The following is a 21,407-nucleotide window of genomic DNA, read 5'->3' as shown; positions in this document are numbered from 1 at the left end:
AATAGCAAAGATAAGTAATTTGACTATGTCTGTACACATAGCAAGTGTTCTCAAAATCTGTTTAATTTCTTGTTTTGCATATAGGAATTTATGGCAAAAGTTATAGATTAGAAAATAAAATTCACCACAGAAGTATTAACATTATTCATGTGAATTATAACAACATTCATAAAATTTATGTGCAAGGTAATCTGTTAGATGGTTATTCAAATGTGACAAAGTAAAGTTGAAAATAAAATCAAACATCTGGGGCCAGAATATATGTAATCAGGAGGGTTATGGATGTGCATGTCAATTGATCATCATGCCCTTGAGGGATTCTGACTTTGAATATACTAACTTCTTTTCCCAAGAGTTACCTCTGATTGAAGATTGAAGTGAATGTCTAAAATTGATAATCGATGACATTCCAACTTATCTATGTTAAAAATTATAGATTTACCCATTTAACAATCATAAGAGTTCTTTGCTATTTCAGGGTTGCTGAGGATTTTTTTTAAAAAATGAGCAAAAGTGTTTTATATAACTTTTCCAAAGGAAAGTAGAACATTTATTTAGATTGCTATTTCTAAATATTCAGTCAAGCAAACTAAAATCATAGATGGTTAATTTTTGCCTTATTTTTTTTGTTTGAATTTAACCCATTTAGGCCAAAAATAATCAAAAAGGAGGTGGGGAGAAATTTATTTTAAGGAGCCATCAGTATCTCAGTACAAAAGGACAAAAGTACTATTGCAACCCACAAGGGATATGGAACAGAAAATGGCATGCCATCTCATGTTCCCATTTCAACTTTTCTCAGAACATTCGTTTTATTTCTCTCTCTACTGCCAAACTATCTCTGTTACTCTGTTCACAGAGTGATAACTATGCCACAATTCCAGAAATTTGACTTCTCCTTCATTCAAGAAACAAGCCCAGGGAAGGAATGAGACTCTTAGTACTAACTGCTCATATTTTGAACCAGGTACTCCCTTTGATCCAAGCATCCACCATCAGAACACAGTCATGTTGTACAAAGTTGGCTGCCATCTCCTGTAGCTGTGATTCTATGGAAAAAAATTGGGAATGGTAGGGGTCCACAGATAAGACAAGAAAACTTTGAACTCATTCTTTGAATAATTTTGTTAGGACCTTATATGTGTCCAGCACTGGGGGCATACTTCTGGAAAAGACAGACATGTTTCTCACAAATCTTATGCTCTACTTAGGTGTGTTGAGACAGGGAGGGGGCTTGTGAGGATGCAACAGGTGATACTGTGGTGGACAAAAAGGCATTATGTAAGCAACTGAGAAGAGATATTTATCTCACTTAGACATGGGGGGGGGGTGTTAGTAATATCTTCCTGTGAAAAACATCTACACTGAGATAGATGTTAGCCTGGCCAAGTACATGAAGATAAAATATAATAAAAATGACCAAGACTCTAAGATTTCAGTAGACATATAGATAATGTTGATGGATACGAAACAAAGTAATGTTGGAATGTTGTAGGGTGTTTTGGTTTGGATCCCCCCAAATCAAACTTTGAGACAAGATAAGACAAAAGTCTTCTGTGTTGACATAGTTTTTAACACATTTTTTCCACAAGGATGGCCACTAGCAATTTCAGGTTTGCAATCTCCCAGAGTAGCAATTGCAGTAGAAAACCAGCACCTTTTCCTCAGCGGTTTTAGGAAAAAGTCCCAGGGCTGACTCTGGAAGGAACAATTTTGACCATTAAGCCAATTGCTGTAGACAGACATATGGAATATTTTGATTGGTCAGGGACTGGGGAAGGCCGCAGTTGCAACACATGACCAATTAGTGGATGAGGAAGACTAGTTCTTCAAAAGATACCATGGCATTATTACCAGAAGAAGAGAAAAATGGATGCTAGACAGACAAAATTAACATATGCCTACTAACATTTTGGGAATTACATCTTTAATATCTATTTTCTACTTGCAGATAGGTCATGTATTATAAAGATCAGCAACAAAGAATTTTGAAAATAGTTTATCCTATCGGATGAACATCTATCAAAAGCAGTAAAAGATGGGTACAAAGAGTAAAAACTTAAATCATCCACATTTTAGTTTTCAGTATATCATAAATTTACAAATAAAGAGAACAGTGATTCTTAACCCATATTGGTTTACAGATGTTTTTCACATATTTCTGAAAGTTTGATGAATTCAATAGATGTACTCCTTAGAAAATTATTTTTATATGCAAACTTCTTTCAAGGGATTGAAGCTCAAGTTAAACCTCCTGATCTAGACTGACTGAATGCTTTCAAAGGCCTTGGCTCCTTTGCAAGTAAACAGATAGTCCTTTTCATAGTTATAAAATAGGAATGCCATTTAGATGAATTTCTTGATTTTCATTTTTAAGCTGCTGAAATTATAAAGATACACAAATACTAAACACTATTTTCATACTGCATTCTTGTTCAATTCAGTGTCACAATCTTAAATCAAGGCAGATAAACTGTATTCAATTTCTGGTGAAGATACAAGGGCAAAAAATTAAGTCTTTCTGAAGCTTTTGGATATTGTTTACTCCCATAATAAAGAAGGCAGCTTGCTGCCTAATAAGATGTGGCCTGGGAGGTTGCTTTATCAATTTGCTGATCCCTGGGAGGAAAGAACACATTTTAAAAACAAATCCAAGAGTAAGACATACATGAATGCAATCCATTTACACTAAGAGTGCATTTCTGCACTGTGCCAAATACAGTAAGAATTTTTGTAGAGAAATTTATTCCTTCTACCTTGCCTTCCCTAAATAATTTGACAGTCAAGAATTAAATATACTTATGTCTGTAGGAAGCACTTTAGGGTTCCTCTGCCTTTTTTATAAACAATATTATAAACAACCATAAATTTGTGAAAATGCTAGGTTTGTAGGTTTGTCAAATAATATACAGGATGCCCAGTTAAATTTGAATTTACATAATTTTTAGAATAAGTATGATTCATGCAATATTTGGTACCTACTTATCCTAAAAAATAATAGTGGCTTATTTGAAATTGATATTTAACTGGACATCTTGTATTTTAATTGCAAAATCTGCCACCCCTATAAACTTGCAAATAGTATCATTTTACTCATTTGTAAATAAGCATTTGGTTTTGCATATTAATATAGTTTTGGTACAGGCATCTCATTTTGTTTTCATACATATGTTTTCTAGCTAAAATGACTATTTAAGAATACAGTAGTCCTCCCTTATCCATGGTTTCAGTTACATGCGATCCAAAAATAGGTGACTACAGTACAGTATTTTGAGAAAAAGAGAGTGAGAGTGAGAGGAGAAAGAGACCCCATTAATGTAACTTTTATTATAGTATATTGTTATAATCCTTCTATTTCATTATTAGTTATTGTTGTTAATCTCTTACTGTGCCTAATTTAGAAATTAAACTTTACCATGGATATGCATGTATAGAAAAAACTTAGTATTAATATATATATAGGGTTTGGTACTACCCACGGTTTCAGGTATCCATTGAGGGTCTTGAATGTGTCCCATAGGATAAAGGGGGACTACTATATATGCAATTATTAATATATTTTCATTGAAGTTATAATAGAATATGTGCAGCTTTGTTCCCATAAACAGTTTCCAGTTATATAACTTTTCACTTCCAAAGAACTTTATGAAGAAATGTAGACTGACATAGATATTTATTTCAGATTGATTTCAGATCAATTCTTTTAACATTTGAGAAAATATTATTAAAAGTTGCACATTTTCTGCTTTTAAAGTAACTGCTATTTTATACGTAACTTAAAATGATCTGTTTTTGAAAGTAGAAACTTTTCTAAGCAAACCATTATATGTAGACATTAAATTGATGATCCTAGAAAATGAATAATTTATTTTTAAGTATATGAGAAATTATTTTGTGCTGTTATTTATAGATTTGCACATGTTTAGTTACATAGTAATTTGCAATACACATGGTTTTAGTTGTGAATTGTGGTTTTCAATATCACAGACACATTTGTTGCTGTGGTTTTGCAATATCATTGCCTGCTGCTTTTCTCAATTGCGGTTTTCATAATCATTGTTTGATAGTCATGTAGATGTGGTTTGGGGCTGCTATATCCATTTGGACATAGATAACTGCTTATAGGTTTTGCTGTCTTTTTATTTTATAGCCTTATTTAGTAAAACTAGAAAAAAGAAAAAGCGAACCTTAAATATCATTAACATTCTCATTAGAAATAATGAGAAAATATAAAATCTAATAGTATTCCTTATTTTAATTCATTCATATTGATTATAATTAATATATATTTATAATTTAGATAACTAATATCTGTCTCTAATAATGCATTCTGGTTATTTTAGCAATCTTGCCTTGAATTCCCTGACTTTTGCTCCTTTTAGGTTTTAAGCTAAATATTTAGCTGAGATTTATTTGTTTCTCCTTTGCTTTGAATATTTAACCATTTCAAATGCCAAAAGAAACACTGTTATGATATTTTAATTCCAATGGGCATTCCTTTTGGATGACATAAAAATTAAGCCAGTCCTGTAAAGAGATCTTTAAAAACCATAACGTACAATACATCTGATTATAAGCACATCAATTTAGCTGTAATGAATTGAAAATGAAGAAGGTAGAAATCTCTGGTTCTCTGTCTGCTTATTTATTTCACAACACAAACACAAATGGCCCTGTTTTTCATGGTACCTTCTGCCTTAATTTGTTGGTTCTTCAGGGGAGAGACTTTGTCATTTAGTGCATTTTCCACTGCAAAGTACCATGTATTCTAACAACCTCACGTGGTAGTAGTACTAATGGTAATGTAATAAAATTCACAATTTATCTTCAGTTTTGCATTAAGATTCTCTCAGCTATAGTTTTCACATGGCAACTCTTTACACCTTCCAGAAGATGTCCTGATGGGGTTATAAATGACACTGATTACAGTGCCTTGGACAACACTGAGCATCCTGCATTATGTTCCATCAGTCCAGGCTCTGTGCTGACCCCAGACCCTTTTAGAGTATGGAGTTGGTGGGGCTCACACAAATGCTAGTCAACCAAACAAAGGCAAACACAATTTCGGATCAGAATGGTCGATTTCACAACCTCCTGGGGGAAAAGTTAACAGTATCTGGGAGAATCCATGCTAACTACCAGGAGTTTATTAGCAAACACTGATTACCTAAAGCAGCCAGCTCCACTGCCACTTGGCTAGAAGCTCCTTCCAGCTCATCCGGGGAAAAAATATTTAATACTAAGCGTAGGAAAATAAGCTCACCTCACACAGCTTAACTTGACCAAAATAATAACTATGCAAATCACCTCAAAATTTGTTCTCCTTTTGGCTTGCAGTTCCCGACGTACTACACATACAATAACTGAACAAGAATGAAACCAAACTTTAGAAGCTAAAGAACCATAAAATAGTTAGTGGGTCTTACCTGCTTGGGAAATTATGGCAAGATCAAATCTTTTATTAGTCGCTCGGTGCCTTCCTGTGAGAGAAGAACTAAGAGAATGAAAGGTCACGGGGCAGGGTGGGGCTGCAGAACTTCCACAAACTTTTTCAAAAAGTTAGTATTTTTATTAGGGAGGGTTCCTTTCCCAGCTATGGCTAATCACCTAGCTAACGGTATTCCTTTTTGATGTGAGAAAAATGTCTCCCTGTTTCCCAATTCGGGACTTTTAGAATTAACATGGAAACTCCGAGGTGACAAAGCCACTTTGAGGATGCTGCTCAGTACCCCATCTACACTGGCCAAGTGCGAGTTGGTTCCTGTCCGCAGCGGTCTCCAGGGAACCTTGAGAGCAAAGAATTGGTCTTCTGAGAGCCCAGGCAGATGAGAGGACTTAGCTGGCCCCAAGACACACAGTTGGCATTTGTGATCATCTGGCTCTCGCGGAGGACTTTGCCAGTGGCCTAACCTTCCTGCCAAGAAGCTGGAAGGGCGGGGGTGGGGGTTTAGGGGAGGGGGCGGCATGACTGGAAGCACAAAGTTTATGGAGAGGCAGATTTCTTTGTGCCCTGCTGGATGGGCGAGGCGTGAGAGAGGAGAGTTGGGGTCCGTCAGAGGGGGCTGTTGGAAGAAGTTGCCTGGAGGGGGGGAGGGGTGCTCTGGCAGCTACCCAGCGTTGACGCGGTGACAACTGCAGAAGGTGGCTCTCCTCCAAGCCCTCCCCACGCCTCCCCCCAACTCCCACACACCCCTACCCCCATTCCCCGCCACCGCCTAGATGCCCTGCACGCCACCCGACCGAGGCCAGGGCCCTAGTTTGCATCCGGACTGGCTTTGGATGCAGCCAATCCTCCTTGCGCTGATGGAATAGTCTCCCCTCCCCAAGCCCCGGCGCGCCCCTCCCTCCCGCGCTCGCCACCTCCCGCGGCAGAGCGCGAGCTGCGCGGCCCGGAGCGGCGGCGGCGGCGCCCGAGTATCTGTCCCGCACGCCCGGGAGAGGGGACAGCGAGCGCGCTCCTCCTCCCGCGCCCTCCACCCCCTCTGTCCCCCTCTCCCCTCTGCTCGCTCTCCTTTCCCTCCTTCCTTCTCTTCCTTATTTCGTGTTTTTTCCCTCCTCTCTTTCCCCTTTTCTCTCTCCCCGACCATTCGCTCGTAGATCCCCATTCTCTCCCCCCGCGTCGCTCCCCCTCGCCCCCTCCCCTCCTCACTGTCACACTCTCTCTGCCCCCCTCTCTCTCTTTCCCATTTGCTTGCTCATCTCCAAACGTGGATCCGCGGCTCCCGGAGGAGCCCAGCGCCCGGATCCCGCGCGCCCGGAGCACCTGGAGTCCGGCCCGCGGCGGCCCGAGCCTGGCCGGCGGCGGCGGCGGCGGGAGCGGCGGGAGCCGAGGGAGCGGCAGCCCCGACCGCGGGCACCGCGGGAGCCCCAGCGGCAGCGGCCGCCGCCGAGATGTCCCGGCGAAAGCAGAGCAAACCCCGGCAGATCAAACGTAAGTTTGCGTGCGAGGCCCGGAGTTGGTGGGATTATTGCTGAGGAGGGGGGCGCGCGGCGCGGGGACGGGGTGGGGGACTCGGGGAACCCCGTTCCCGGCCCCACGGATTTGCCAAACTTTGCCTGAGCAGTCGCAGGGACAGCTAGACAGCCGTGGACAGACAGACGGCCGGCCCGAGCCGCCTCGGGCAGGGACGAGGCAGCGGGGAGCAGTCCCTCTAGCTCCGCGCAGCCTGCGCGCTCCCGGGTTTCTGTTTTAATTCGGACCCCGCGCGCCGTCGGCCACCGCAACCCCGTCTGCGGCCCGGCGGGGCGGCCCCGCGCCTTGGGGCGCTCGGTATTGCTGTTGTCATTGTTGCTGATGCGGCTGACGTGGTGCTACTCTTGGGAACCACTTTTAGCCGCCGGGGCGAGAACTTCTTAGAAAAGCCCGCGGAGACCTCGGGGCGAGGGAGGGAGCTACCGCGGGCGCTGGAAAATCCGAGCGTCCGGGTCCTGAACCTGGGCGGTGCCGCAGCCACGCCAAACCCGAAGTGAAACAAAAAGTAGGTGTAAAAGTTCGCGCCTCTGCCGCCCGCGGCCTTGCGCCTCCGCCCTGCGGGTGCGGGGCTGGCGGCTGGCAGGTCGCGCCCTGGGACTTCGGGCGGGTCCCGCTCGCGCCGCCGGGACAGCCGAGCGTTCGGGTGGCGTCCGGCCCCGGAGGCGCGCGGAGTCCCCGCTGGGAGGGGCCGCCCGCCGGCGGCCGCGCGGAGGCTGCGAGTTCAAGGCGGCCGGCGCGCGGGAGAATGCGGGGCCCCGAGCCCCTGAACCCCGGAGGGTCCCGGGGGCGCTTAGAGCACCTCGCGGGGCGAGAGACACCTTCCCGAAACACACACACTCCCCGACATCAACTCGGCCAACTTTTCTTGGCTTGGGGGAAATTCCTCCAATAGTGTTTTATAGGCCTGCGACAGATATTCAACGCTTTAGCCGAAAAGAAGAAAAAGCCTTATTAGTTTATTCATTTATTTTTTATTTTTTTGCCATCCGTGTCGTGTGTCTGGTTATTCGTGTGGTTTAAAGTCTGGCAAGTAGTTTAAAACGAATTACCATGTAATTTCCAGGATAAGACTTTAGTAGGACCCCCTCGCCCCCTTGATTATTAACCACGCTCACCTCACCCCCAAATGTTGAAATTTCTAGTTGGTGTAAATGAATCTTATCAATCAACTTGTGCTTGAAATAGGGGCCAGGTTATAAACAGTTTGCAATAGTTAGGTATTCAGATACACACATATATATCTATATGTATATCTGCCGCTCAAACATGACTTTCTGGCTTTTATTTATTGGAATTCTTCTCTTATACTCCAGTTCCCAGTCTATGCAACTTGGGTTAAAGAAAATATTGGACTTCACTTTTGGCTCAAAGCAGTTTTAAGCAAGTAGCAACACGGTTCTTGAGGACTTCCACTTTTTCAGAGTGATTATTCACAGTTTCAACTAATTGCCTCGTACTTTTTAGTACTGAATTGATCGGATCCCTCTGTTTAAATGTTATAAGTACAAAACGGTGCTTATTATAAGATCTTACCATAAACATTATTAAATGCAAATGCTTTTCAGTTCATGGCTGTCATCTAGGTTGTTAATAAATAATTAATATTAATTGATTGTATGACACAAGACCATCTGATTCTACTTGGGAATACTTTATCTTCTCAATTAGCTACATTAAATTTTTTTTTCTTTCTTTCTATGTCCACCTCATATAATTGAAGATTAAAGCATTGGAACTAATTGCTGATGCTACTCTTGTGTTACAGGTCATAAAACATTTTAGTGGTTGATTTGAATGCTGTGATTTATTAACTATCAAAAATTCTCTTGAAAGTTCTTTATTTGAAAGAATATTTTTTTGACTAAGCAAATATATAAATGTAGTATTTGCTCACAGTGATCATAGCCTGCTGATACATGTATACATATGTATTGTTTATATGCATGCATTTTAGACTTTTATTGGATTCAATTTGGGGTCACAGTTATAATCTATGCAAACGTTGGCACCCCTTCTTTCCTTTAACTGTTAAGGAAAATGAAAAATTAAAGGTCTTTGAATTTTTATGTTAGTGCAGTGCTATCTCATAGCTTTTTTTGGAGGGGGGAGATATTTAAATGGGTTTTGACCAGCTTTAAATTCATTTTGATTGCAGTCTATAGACGTTTGTCTCCTTTTGCCTGTCCAGACGTAAGAGACAGTTTCGCAGATGGAGAAGTTTGTCTTGATACTCAAAGTCATTAATATGATAGGTCTCACCCTCCAGTTTTAGTTGTACCTAAGAAGTGCACCATTTTCTATTACAAATAACATTGTTACTTTTGATATTCTGGATCAAATATAAGTTTGAAAAATGTCAGAAAGCGATGCTCTGTGAAACAATAGCATTTCATGCCACTAATAAAACTACATTTTAAACTTGGAAACATCCAGGGTTTGAAAATAAAGCTTTGGCACTGCTGATAAAACATACCCAATTTAGAGCAACTATGACAAGCAAAAAGTCAGCTTACACCAGAAACTCTGAAGACAGTCATTTTAAAGGACAAAAAGGTTGTTGGGCACAGTTTTTTTTTTCTTTTACTGCATACAGTTCCCTGCTATCTAAAATTGTGATTTATGCAGTATTTTAATATTTTGCTTATTCTTTCCCCTTGGGTGCTCTCCGGGCAGCGATAAAAAGGCGACGCTGAAAGAGCACCATTAATTTGCTATGATGACTGGCCAGATAAGAGGAGATAATGGGAAAGATAAGCGGAGAAGATATACCATCAGAAACCCGATTATTACCATTAAAATTCCAGCCCAGCAATCTGCAGAAGCCTGATAATTCCTTCTCCGTTTCCACCACTTTGGATGATAAGGCAAAAAATAGTCACTCAGTGCTCCTTGATTAGACTGCCTGGATTTCCTGATAATACAGTGATAAATTATGTATTTTGCCCCCATGTTTTGTCCCAAAATTCAGATTTTTTTTCCTATTCCAAGACTATATTTTCTGCCCTCCCCTCAGAAGCTTTCTCTCATAAGCTATTATTGTAATCCCGGTTTGATAAAAAGCTCTGATAGGACGGGAGGTGTTTGGTGTGGGAGCCATATCATGCTATCAGCCCATCTCCCCACACAGCTGCTCGCTGTTGTTGTTTTTAGCCTTATCACCTCCTGCCAATATGCCAATAAATTGCCCAGATTGTTCTCCATTCTGGGGCTGCACTGCAAAATTTATGACAGAAATGATGATTTTTTTTCTTTTACCAATGCATCTCTTTATGATTAGTAAATGTGTTGTGTGCAGTTTTATTATTTTCTTCTTCAAGCTGTTGTCTCTAGTAATGTGTTTAGTGCCCTATATGTCCCCAACTTCAGTCAGTCACCGGAGTGTATTGGTTGTAGGTTCAGCAGGAGGTGGACATCAGATTTTTGTTGTTGTTGTTGCAAATAAGTGTCATTATCTGCTCCCTAGTAGTTAATTGTAGAGGTTGAAAAGGAGGAAAAGAAACTCAAAGACTTTATTTTCATATAAGATTAAGAAAGGGCAGTCTTCTTTATAGTATTAGAGTTTTCATACAACTTTTAGGTTGCTTGATCTTTTCAAACATGTGGAACATAAATGTTCAGTCTAGATCAGGTGCCAAATAATTTGTGGTGAAGTATAAAGAAAGGCTGAATTAAAGGGCAGAATTATTTTTTTCTTGAAAACTGAAGCAGATATTGCAAATTAATATGCACGGTGAAAGTAAAATGTTCCATGTTGAGAATAATCTTGTTAGCAGTTCTGTATAGGGGCTTTTGCAGAAGTTGGAATCTGTTCATATTGAATAAATTACCTTTTTGTTATTTCAGATGATCTAACAATTTCAGGCCGTACGAGTTCCTAACTTGCATGTTGGCATTTTAATGTTCTGTGACATTTTTTAAAAGAGTAGTTAATAGTAAATGTTTTATTTAGAAAAGGATGATTGTTTTAAAATGAGAATGTTACATATTAAACTTATTATTTAATATTTTTCATGTGAAAACCCCTAGTTGGATCATTTTCATAATCTCAAAATTATATTATGTGAAGAATGAGTATGGCTATTTTTCATTGCTCTACTGTGGGATTTTTTTTTAGTGTTTCTTCTATTAATGTTCAATCCGTAATTTTTGTAATTAGCCACTGTATTATCATTTAATATTATTGTTGCTTTAATAAAAGGTTTTGGGAATGCTGTGCACATTTTGAAAAAACGATTATTCTTATACACAGTTAGGATGTCTTGCTTTTCACCTGCCAAATATTAAGAAAGGTTTTTTGCTTTGAAACAATTTATGTATTTCTTCTGAATTTTGGGGATGATTAAATATAATATTTATAAAATCCCTTGTCTTTGGTTTATGACACCTTTCATGTTGGGGATTTGATTTTCTACATTTTTGACTAAGCAACATTTCAGAAAACCTCATTTTACATGTGCCACAAAATAAAGGGAAATGTATTCTATATAATAGTTCCTTTTTCAATAAAACAGATAGAATGGTACCTATTATTTGTAAGATAACATACAATTAATTTCTTTATTTATAAATTTGAAACATATCAATGCCTATATTTTTCTGAAAAAAATCTAAGAATAATTATTTAGCAGATTTTAAAATACACAGATTTTAAGATGGGTAATCTAGTAATCCTGGTATATAAGGAAGTTTACAGGTAAACTTTCTTGTATGCACTTTAAAAAACCTGACTTCATTAATCATGAAGCTCAGTGGAGTCAACAATGCAAATATAAGTGAAGCAGCATTTTCATCTCTAGTTGCTGTGAAAGAGTTTAGGGCTAAAACTTGGCGATATGACTTGGAATTAAAAGAGCAACTATATTTTCCACTTATGATAACTTTCAAAGTAGTTCATTTGTAAAATTATGGAGTAAGAAGAACTATGAAGTTTTATATTATTTATCTTAATTTTTTTACATGAACAAACAAGTTTGAATTTTCTACAAATTGTGGTTACTTTAAGAATAATTGTATTTGTTCAATTACAACGAGTGTAAACATCTCTTTGAATTTCACATGAGATTAGTGTTCATTTTAGACATCAAAAATTACCAATAAGTCTGTAAATTAAAATTTTATTTCCTGAGCTATTTAATATAGACATAAAACATATGATGTGACTTGCCATATATTATTTAAGTCAATGTTATTATGTTGTAAAGGAAAACAACGCAATTAGATGATTTGCTCCTGATTTTTGTATTCTGTTAATTTAGAATTTTATTATATGTTTAAGGGTTAATACAAAGATTTATACATTGCTTTGTTTTGGGGTAATTATTGGCAAAGTTAAGATGTTCATTGATTATATCAATTTTCTAGCTTATGTCTATGTCTATATTTTGCCTATATCTATATCTGTCCATATATTTGTGGTAGTGTGTATTAAGTTAACTTTATATTACAGTTGAGGTAACTCATTTCTCTTGTTCATGAGCTATCCAAAGCCTTTCTCATCCATATTACTTCTGCTGGTTGAGGACTAACTGTTCAAGAACTAATTAGCTCTTTTTTCAAATGATAAAAAAGAAGGAATGAAATTCTAATTAGCCATTTCGCTATTCATTATTACCACTGGAAAAAGTTTTGAGAGAACAAGATTGACCCTAACACGTTAACTAAAATGAGGTATTTAGGAGCAGATGTACGGCTTTCTAACATCGATGTTTTTGATCTTTCCCACAACCAAGGCAAATCAACAGTGGACTTGTTATTTACATTTAATCATACCCCTATTTAAAAATATAACTTTTGGTAAAAAATATTCAATGAATAAACTCATTTTATTTGTTCTACAGTCTATGATTTATTTTTACATTTTAAGAAAACACCTTCCCAAATGAACTTTCCTTCAAAATAACTTCACGTGTATTTAAGTTTTAAATAAAGTGATATTATTTAGAGGAAGTTTTTTCATGTTTGTCTAAATTGTGTAAAGAATCTAAAATTAGATTTTTATAGGAATAAAAAAATATTTTTCAAGATAGCTTCCTTTTTAAAATGTGATCTTTGTTCACTAAAAATATGTGCATATGTTACCTTTGGAGTTCTCATTCTCCAAGTCATATTCCCTTGGATTTTTTGTTACTTTCCCAATTCCGAAGGACTAGTAGGACATTTCAGAACACTGCAGATGTTTTTGAAACCTGGTTTAATTCAGCGTCTGCCACTGTGTAAAATTATCAGTTCATTCTCTCACCAAATGAATAACAGCAAAAGTCGGTTACTTCAGTCGCCAGAGAATGTGTTTCCACCATAGATAAAAGGGTAAGTATGTATCATTTAATAAGGTTACATTTTTAATAGCTGAAATGCAATTAAATTAATAAGCTCAGATATGGCAATATTTGGTATTCTGGAAAGAACTATCTCTTTAAAGGTATTAGCATAAAGATAGCACATTTGTTTATTATGCTTCCAAATCAGCTCCTAGTATCTCTGCCACAGGTAACAATTGACTTTTCAGGCTTCAAGTTAATAGCCTTGTCTCTTGCTTGTAGGGATCAATATTAGTATTAATTAATCACCATTATCGGCACTAAGATCTGGTTCTATTTGTTGTTACATCAGCAAAATATCAATATAGAAAGTGGACTCTCTGATCGTCATGGCAACTTCATCTCTTGGGTCAAAGAAAGTTTATCTTATCTGTGCATAGAGAGTGGCAAACTGTTTAGGGATCTAGTTTGAACTCTAAGAACATTGATTTAGTTTTTGTTTGCGAATAGAGGCTGAATTCCAATCACAAGGGATAGGTAAGATTTAAATATTAATGCCGAGAGGCTTGTCTGAGAGGATGTCATACCATTACTGTCAGACCGTCTTTTTGAGATGACAGAAAGGTAGAGAAGAATTGTCTAGTCAGGATTATTTCAAGCTTTAGTAATTTTTGCTTTTGATAAATGCTTCTAAAAATGAATATATGATCATTACTAGGTAGAGTTGGTTTTGGTCAAGATTTCATGTTTAAATAAAAGGATATCATTTTTTCTCTTTCATCTTTTCTTTCCTGGTCCCTTATTATAATACCCACTGTGTTAAAAAAAAAAAGTACCTTGAGGACCAGTTTTGCCTCACTATATGTGTGAGATAACTAGTCCCATGTCTAAAGTGAGAGAGTTTTGCAATATTTTAATATTAACAAATACTTATTCCTAATAAGGGAAATCTTAAACAATAAGCTGAAGGATAGAAGTCTTTGAAGAATGTTTGCAAAGATAATAAAGGATCACAAGTTTCTAAAACCAGGAAACAAAATATATGCTGTTTTGCTGATATTCTTAAGACATACTAATCACTTAAAATAAGTATTTTATTTCTAACTCAGGTCATTGGAAATCCATATTTGTTAAAAAGAAAAAGTTATGGCTAGAGGGTAAAAACTAGATTTAGAATTGATGTCTGATATGCTGTATTTTATTCTTAAGATTTTGGGCACTAAATAAACTTAAATGTTTGTGCATGGGAAAACTCTATATACATCTCATGATTTTAGAGATTTTAAAAGTGAATGGTTAGTGCCTGGTATGTATACTCAGTGTCACATAATTGCCCATTCATTCTAGGCATTGTCCTATAGTAGCTAAAAATCAACTCTTTTATATATCCTGCAAGGTAATGCTATTTGTTATTTAATATTCTGGTAATATTCCCATTTATATAAAGCAAGGAATATGCTTACTAGAGACACTAGTATAATATTTAATGTTTAATAGACCTTCATTTCATATGGGCATATACCACTGACTGTTTAATTTACTTGGGAAAATACTCCCTTTTGAATTGCCAGAAGTTGTTGAATGGTGTTAGTCTGATGTGTTCAGATACATGATTTGGCTTTTGCTCATGTCAGATTTATCATAAACAACTCTCAAATGTATATAATAACTTACACGTAGGCATTATAAAAATATGTAATTTTAATAGCTTTCACAAAAGCTATAACACCTAGGTATTTTTTGTAGGCTATTAAAAAGCTATATTTTAATTTTTGTTTAAATTTTAAAATTCATCTGAAAATTATTTTTAAATGAGCATTTATTGGAAGATGCATTTACTGTTATATTTTAGTTGATTTTCTTCTTAGAAATAAATTCAATTGAGAATATGAGTCACTCTAATGTACATTTGGAAAACTTTTGTGGGCATCTCTTATTGAGGAAAAAAAAGTTTTCAACTGATCGACATCTATATAATATTGCATTTGGAAGATTTCTTATAAGTGTTAAGTTAATCGATGTAAAAATTTCAACCATAATCTCTAAAATTATTTTATCATAAAATTTGTAAAAGTCTTTAAACTTGAATAGAGTGAAGAATTAATTACAACATTTAGAGTTAGAGGCAAATATTTGTCTTTCATTTACTGTTAATCTGTGACTTCTAACTCTTAATTTCCTTAGTAATTGCCCCTTTGGAATATCGAACAATGGCATATTCTTGAAAAAAGACTTTTATTTACTTCACTGTGATATATCCTGAAATTGTTGGGAGATTGCAGTAAATTGAGAATTAGAAGATTAAAAACACTGAATTGACAAGTCTTCAGGTTCAGTTGAGCACCAAATTCCTCTTAATATATGCAGAAAAATAGATAGAAATCATATAATTTTAAGTACTTTTAAAAATAATAAAAATACTGGCAAAATAATCATTGTAAACAATAATTAAATATACTCAATGTTGTCCATTTTCCCCTTATTTACTACATTTAGAGTACCTGATTTGGAAGAGTGGTTTTAAAGCTTATCAAGCTATTTGATTAAAAATTTTGATTATTTATAATTAACTGATGACATCTATCATATATTAATTTTAGTATATTTGGTTTTTAAGAGAAGTTTTAATTTTTTTATTTCTGCCAATAGTATAAAAGGAATTTTTTTTTCCATTTTTATAGTGGAAGCTTGTTTAATTTCCCATATCTAATGTTTCCAAAACGTAAAATGCTATGTACTGGAAGCCTTCTTGCTCATTGTGTGTGCTGAGAAGTTCAAAGGCGTTTGTTTTTTTATAAAACCCTGTGAATTCAGTGGGAATCTTTTGGAATGATGCATTTCTCACTGTATACAAATTGTTTTCATGGTGTGCATTTTCATCCATGTCAAATATATCAGTGTAATACTTTGTGGTGTTATATAGCCCATACTTATTTGATTAAGCTATGCATTTTAGTGAATAAATTCTGTGGATCAATTTTATGCTGCTTTTAAAAGCTTTTCAAAATATATTCTAGCTCAGTGAATATATTATTGAGAGATGGATGGTATATTGACAGCATTGCCTGTTAATGGAAGGATTATATTCTTCATGAACTTTGTTGTTTTGATTTTAAGGAAAATCTAAAAGTTTAACTAATTTCTCCTTGATGAAAACAAGACAAAGTTAAGAAGGAAGACAGTTACTTGGGCTAACAGAATACATGTGTATTTTATTCTTCTCACTTTTGTGTAGAAATTATGGAACAAGTATCTACTTTGAATTTTAAAATACCAAGTTCATAATCTATGTCATAATTGTCTTCTTACCTAACTAGTTTATGCAAAGGCGTATGTTCTGTACTGTGCTATTAGAGTAGGAGGTCAGCTAACATAGATTTGGCAACAGCATTGAAGATTTAAACATTTTTTCCCTAAGACTACTGTCAATGCAAATAGACAAAATGGGTTTTAACTTTTGAGTTATTTTTATTTTGGGGGGATAAAACCATCTAAATTTGTATTGTGCACATTTATAAAACCAGTCTTCTTTCTCTTCTTGAAGTGACATTCTTCAATTCTCATTTTGATAGCCTCTCTGCCTACATTGACATAAAAATAAACACATATCCCAATGATGTTTGATTTGTATGTAAGTGCTCTTGCATATTTTGGAAATATTGGGCCTCCCACTGCCAAGGACAGACTCTGTGCAGGGGAGACTGATCAACATGGGACTTGTGTAAATCTGAAATATTCAAGAGTTCATTTGCAAATATATTAGATAGCTGCTAAAAATATCACCCCACTTCTTAACAATGTGCATCTTGGACAAACAGGCGCATATTTTGTCATCAAGTTGCTTAAGCTTCTGAAGTCAGGGCTACAACTGGGTCAGATGATAAGATGAGCACAACAGAGAAACGAAGAGAGCGTCTGATAAAACCTGATTGATTGATGTCTGGCTTCCCCACCATCACAGGCAGTTGACAGTTAGTTTGGGATCAGATGATTTGGCTTTTGCGATAGAAGATGGGGCCTGGTAGGCAAGCCTGAAGGACAAAAAGGTCGGTTTCTGTGTAGTGTCAAGTAATGTTGAGCTCCCACAAGGTGGGACATTATTAATATTTCATTCTTTCTTTTTTAGGTCCAGGCCCTAACATTTGATAGTCATTTAAAGGTATGAAGATTCAGCCTACAAACAGAAATGTGTGACTACTTCCCTGTTTTATTAAATTGAATGATTTTACATTGTTTATGCCATAAAGGGCATATGTTCATTTGATAACTAAGTCATTTTATGTGATACTTCGCAATATATAATGAATTTTGCATATTTCATTTTATTATGATCTTATGAGGTAAAGTGCTACAAAATATCATAACACTTAAACTGGCCAAATTTAATATTAAAAAAATACTTTTGAAGAAATGTAGGTTTCTTGAGGTGAAAAATGACTACCTAAATTAATCTAGAATTATCAGCCCAGCTGTTTAAGTATTATAGATTCTGAGAAGCTTGGGTTAAAAAGTATTCTAATACATATCACAGATATGTCAGAGTTTGGGGAAACCTTCAATGACACAATAGGAGAACTTTTTATGTTGTGCAGGCCCATGGTTACTGAGTGATTGTGCTGTAATTCGCTGAAGTTTAACCTTGCTGGTGATAGGATAATTAGAATGCTTCTTTATATTTCAATCATGGAAATCCCCAAATTCTTGACACATGTTAGAATCACTTTAAAAATCTAAGTTAACTTGTTTGTTTTCTACTACAGAACATTATAAAACAGTTCTAAGTTTGAACATAATTAGCGCTTAGGATACATGTTCTTAGAAGGCCGGCAGGAAGAAGGAAAGAAGGAAGGGAGGCAGGTGTAAACCAGAATAGCTAGTTTTAAAATAAAATGTTTTCCAATGTTAGCCATAAAAATTAGTACCACTGTTACAGAATTGGAATTTGGACAGCTGGAATTTGAATTTAGATTTAGATGAGTTTGATACTTTCTAGAAATCCTCTCTGATGTATCGCTTTTCTCTGAGTTTTAAGGGTCAGATCTCCAAAAGACAGTTGGGTCTCAGCTAATACTGTAGGCTTAATATCAACATGATGAATTCTGCAAGGTGCTGTATTGCTGATAGTATAAGTGGAATGCTATATGAAAACACTTGTGCCAAAACCTGAAGTGGTACTCATAATAAATGATCAGGGAAGGTGTACTGATGGCCATTTCAGCAGTGATTAGTAATACTTCCAAGAAAGGTACCATAAGAAAATGACCTGGTTTCTTCTACATATATTTATATGAAACAAAACAATTTGTATGTGTGTGTAGGTACATATATCACATGATATATGCGTGTATATATAGGACATGTATTTCACATATACATTATTAATATGTATCATATTTTTCAGGAATAGTGAGAAATTATAGGTATGGTTACAAAACTTTTGCAAAATCTGGTTCAGATGAAAAGAAGCTCAACTCTAGTGATCTTATTCTGATATTAACATTATTGATGAGAGTGTGGAAATACTATTTACTGATGATAGCTAATAATGGTTAAGACTTTTGTTACATGAGGGAAAAGAGAACAAAAATAGACTTTCTTTGTACAATGTGTAAGTCTGTGATACATTGCTAAATTATGCAGTTAAAATGATGTTTCATTTTAAGGCAGTGTAACAGTTGTCAAATGCAAATTGCTGTGATAGTATTTTTAGGTTTTTTTTTGCATATCCATGAGCAGCCCTCTAAAGGTTAATAACTTCTTTTTTGGTGTACACACACAAACTTAATATAATAGATTATCTAATACTTCATTTCAACCCTTTGATCCCCTTATTAATTTTGTTTGCTTGTTGTTTCTTTTTGTTATTCCATCTGGTTTGGAACTGTATACCTTTATTTGTATATATGGGTAAGCTGTATTTGAAAATTAATTAATTATTAATTGAGGAAAATTAACATTGATAAATGAAAAAATGTCACATTATAAAAATAATAATGATCAGCAGTCTTTATACATGGAAAATAAGAATCAGTGAGTTGGTCAGCTAGTGTGCAATTTCTTGATTAATCCTACAGATTCAGAAATCTCATTTAAGGAAAAGTAAGAGTTTGAGATGCAGAGGCTGGAGTGATTCGTCTCACATTCACTTTGATGTTCTTTGACTCTTGGTTTGGAAGTTTTCATTTTGAAAAAGTAAGACTGATGAGGTTCAGTATGGGATGTTACTAAGGCGGATATTAGGGGATTTGTTTTCTCTAAACTGTGGTTAGTACCAATGCTCTTTATATAGAGTAAAAACCTCTGACCTATCGCAGGAATTAAGAAAGATATTGACTTCATATTGTTCTTGCTCTACTAAGAAAGAAACATGATTACATCTCGAATCAAGGAATTCTAGCCTGGGATCCAGAGGATTTGAAAAGTTCGTGAATATCCATATATTTTATGCAAAATTGTATGTATTCAAGCATTTTTCTAGGAGGAGGTTTTCATGAGCTTCTCAATGGGCTTCACATCCCTACCCAAACTTTCAGACCATTCTGAAGAATTTCCGTATAGGCATCTGTATGACGACTTGTTACATTTTAAACACTAGCTATCTAAAATAGGAACAGTTTCATTTTTATTTGTCAAAATGAATTTTTTTCAAAAACATAAAATCAAATCACATCACTTTGCTGCTTTAAATTTTCTGGCAGATGTCTTCTGCAATTAATACCCAAGCTTTTTATTATGGCTAGCACATCCTCCACGATCTGTTCCTTGTATCTGTCTGTCCTGATCACCAAGCATAGCATCATCACAGACCATCCTTTCCCACTACCTACCCTGGCCCCCAGAGACCACTTGAATTCACTGTATTTTATCCTTACAGGTCTTCTTTCTGTTCCTTGATCATACCAAGCTGCCCTTCTTCACGTCATGTTATTTCCTAGATTTCTTTATGCCTAGAAATCTTATTCTTATCATTCACTTTTCACTTCTCTAGTCAGCTCTTCAGAAAGGTCTCCTCTAGGCCCCTGTTAAAAGTAGCCTCAATCTGCTCTCTAGGCCATTATCCTACTTTATTTTTATTACATTGACATTTATCTGGAATTAACCTTATTTGTGTATTTGTTAGTTTATTCACCTGTTTTTTCACTAGAATCTAAGCTCATTAGATGTGGGACCTAGTCTTGTTTACTTCTATAACTCCAGTTGCAGGAAGAATACCTGGCACATAGAAAACATTCAAAGAATATTAGCTGAGTGAATGAATGAATGAACATTTTTAAAAAACCCACATCATTTCCTGTGGCATATTTTTTAATAAAGGTGGTTTTACATTTTTGCCGCCAAGAAAAAAGTGCTACCCACATGCTTTAAATTTAAGTTAAATTAAAATCTTCTTTCATTTAAAGATTATTAAACAACCATATATTTTACTGTTTTAAGCCATGGGGAGGGAAGAATACAAAAATAAATGAACTATGGTCTCTTAAGTAGCACATAGAATAGTGAAGGAGAAAGACATAATTACACTATGATTGATGGAGATATAAAGTGAAGTGGGCACTGAGATGTCTAGGTGTCAGGTTAAGCCTCTAGGATGAGGTTCTATTTCAGCTGGGTTCTGAAGGATGAGTAGGAGATCTAGTTATGACAACAGGGAATTGTGTCCTGGTGGAAATAGTAGCTTGGCCAACAGCAGAAAGGTATTAAAGAGCATGGCATTTTTCAATGTCCAGGGAATAGTTGTGGCCGAAGATGAAAGTATATGAAAAGGAGTAACACAAAATGCAGCCTAAGTGCTGATTTGGGACCATATTTTTCAAGGGCTTTATGTGCCATTTAAAGAACTTGGATCCATCCTTTAGCTAACTGACAGTCAATGCAGATTTTGAAAAATAAAGCCTGATTAGTGTATTTTGAATCTACTTGATAATTGCATGGCCTTACCAAATTACAGTTTGGAATGGGAGAGGACAAGAAAATCTGTGGGCTGATGATGGGCTTCAGTTAGCTTTCATTTTGTTAAATTTAACAATTATTGTTATCTCGAATTCAACCTTAGACCTGTGCTACCCTCTAACTTTTAGATACAGATTTAATAATGGCTTTGTAGCTGATGGCTAAAATAATCACTCATTGCTTTCAGTAGTTTAGTATGAATATTTTATTGAGGCTAGACAACACAT

The 21,407-nt window shown here is 36.2% G+C and overlaps 1 protein-coding gene across 1 annotated transcript in view; it reads left to right on the top strand.

Moving 5' to 3' along the window:
• The first annotated feature begins 6,370 nt into the window (after positions 1-6,370).
• The window catches only part of ZFPM2 (zinc finger protein, FOG family member 2), a 450,965-nt gene continuing 435,928 nt past the window's right edge, over positions 6,371-21,407 (top strand). Inside the window, exon 1 of the mRNA XM_012784254.3 lies at positions 6,371-6,931. Within this exon, the coding sequence (XP_012639708.1) occupies positions 6,892-6,931 (40 nt within the window). The 5' untranslated portion in view covers positions 6,371-6,891. The remainder of the gene's footprint in view (positions 6,932-21,407) is intronic.

The sequence above is a fragment of the Microcebus murinus genome, chromosome 7, assembly GCF_040939455.1.
Source record: "Microcebus murinus isolate Inina chromosome 7, M.murinus_Inina_mat1.0, whole genome shotgun sequence".
Taxonomy (NCBI): domain Eukaryota; kingdom Metazoa; phylum Chordata; class Mammalia; order Primates; family Cheirogaleidae; genus Microcebus; species Microcebus murinus.
The sequence above is the reverse complement of the archived record's forward strand: the minus strand, read 5'-3'. Positions and strand labels throughout refer to the sequence as shown.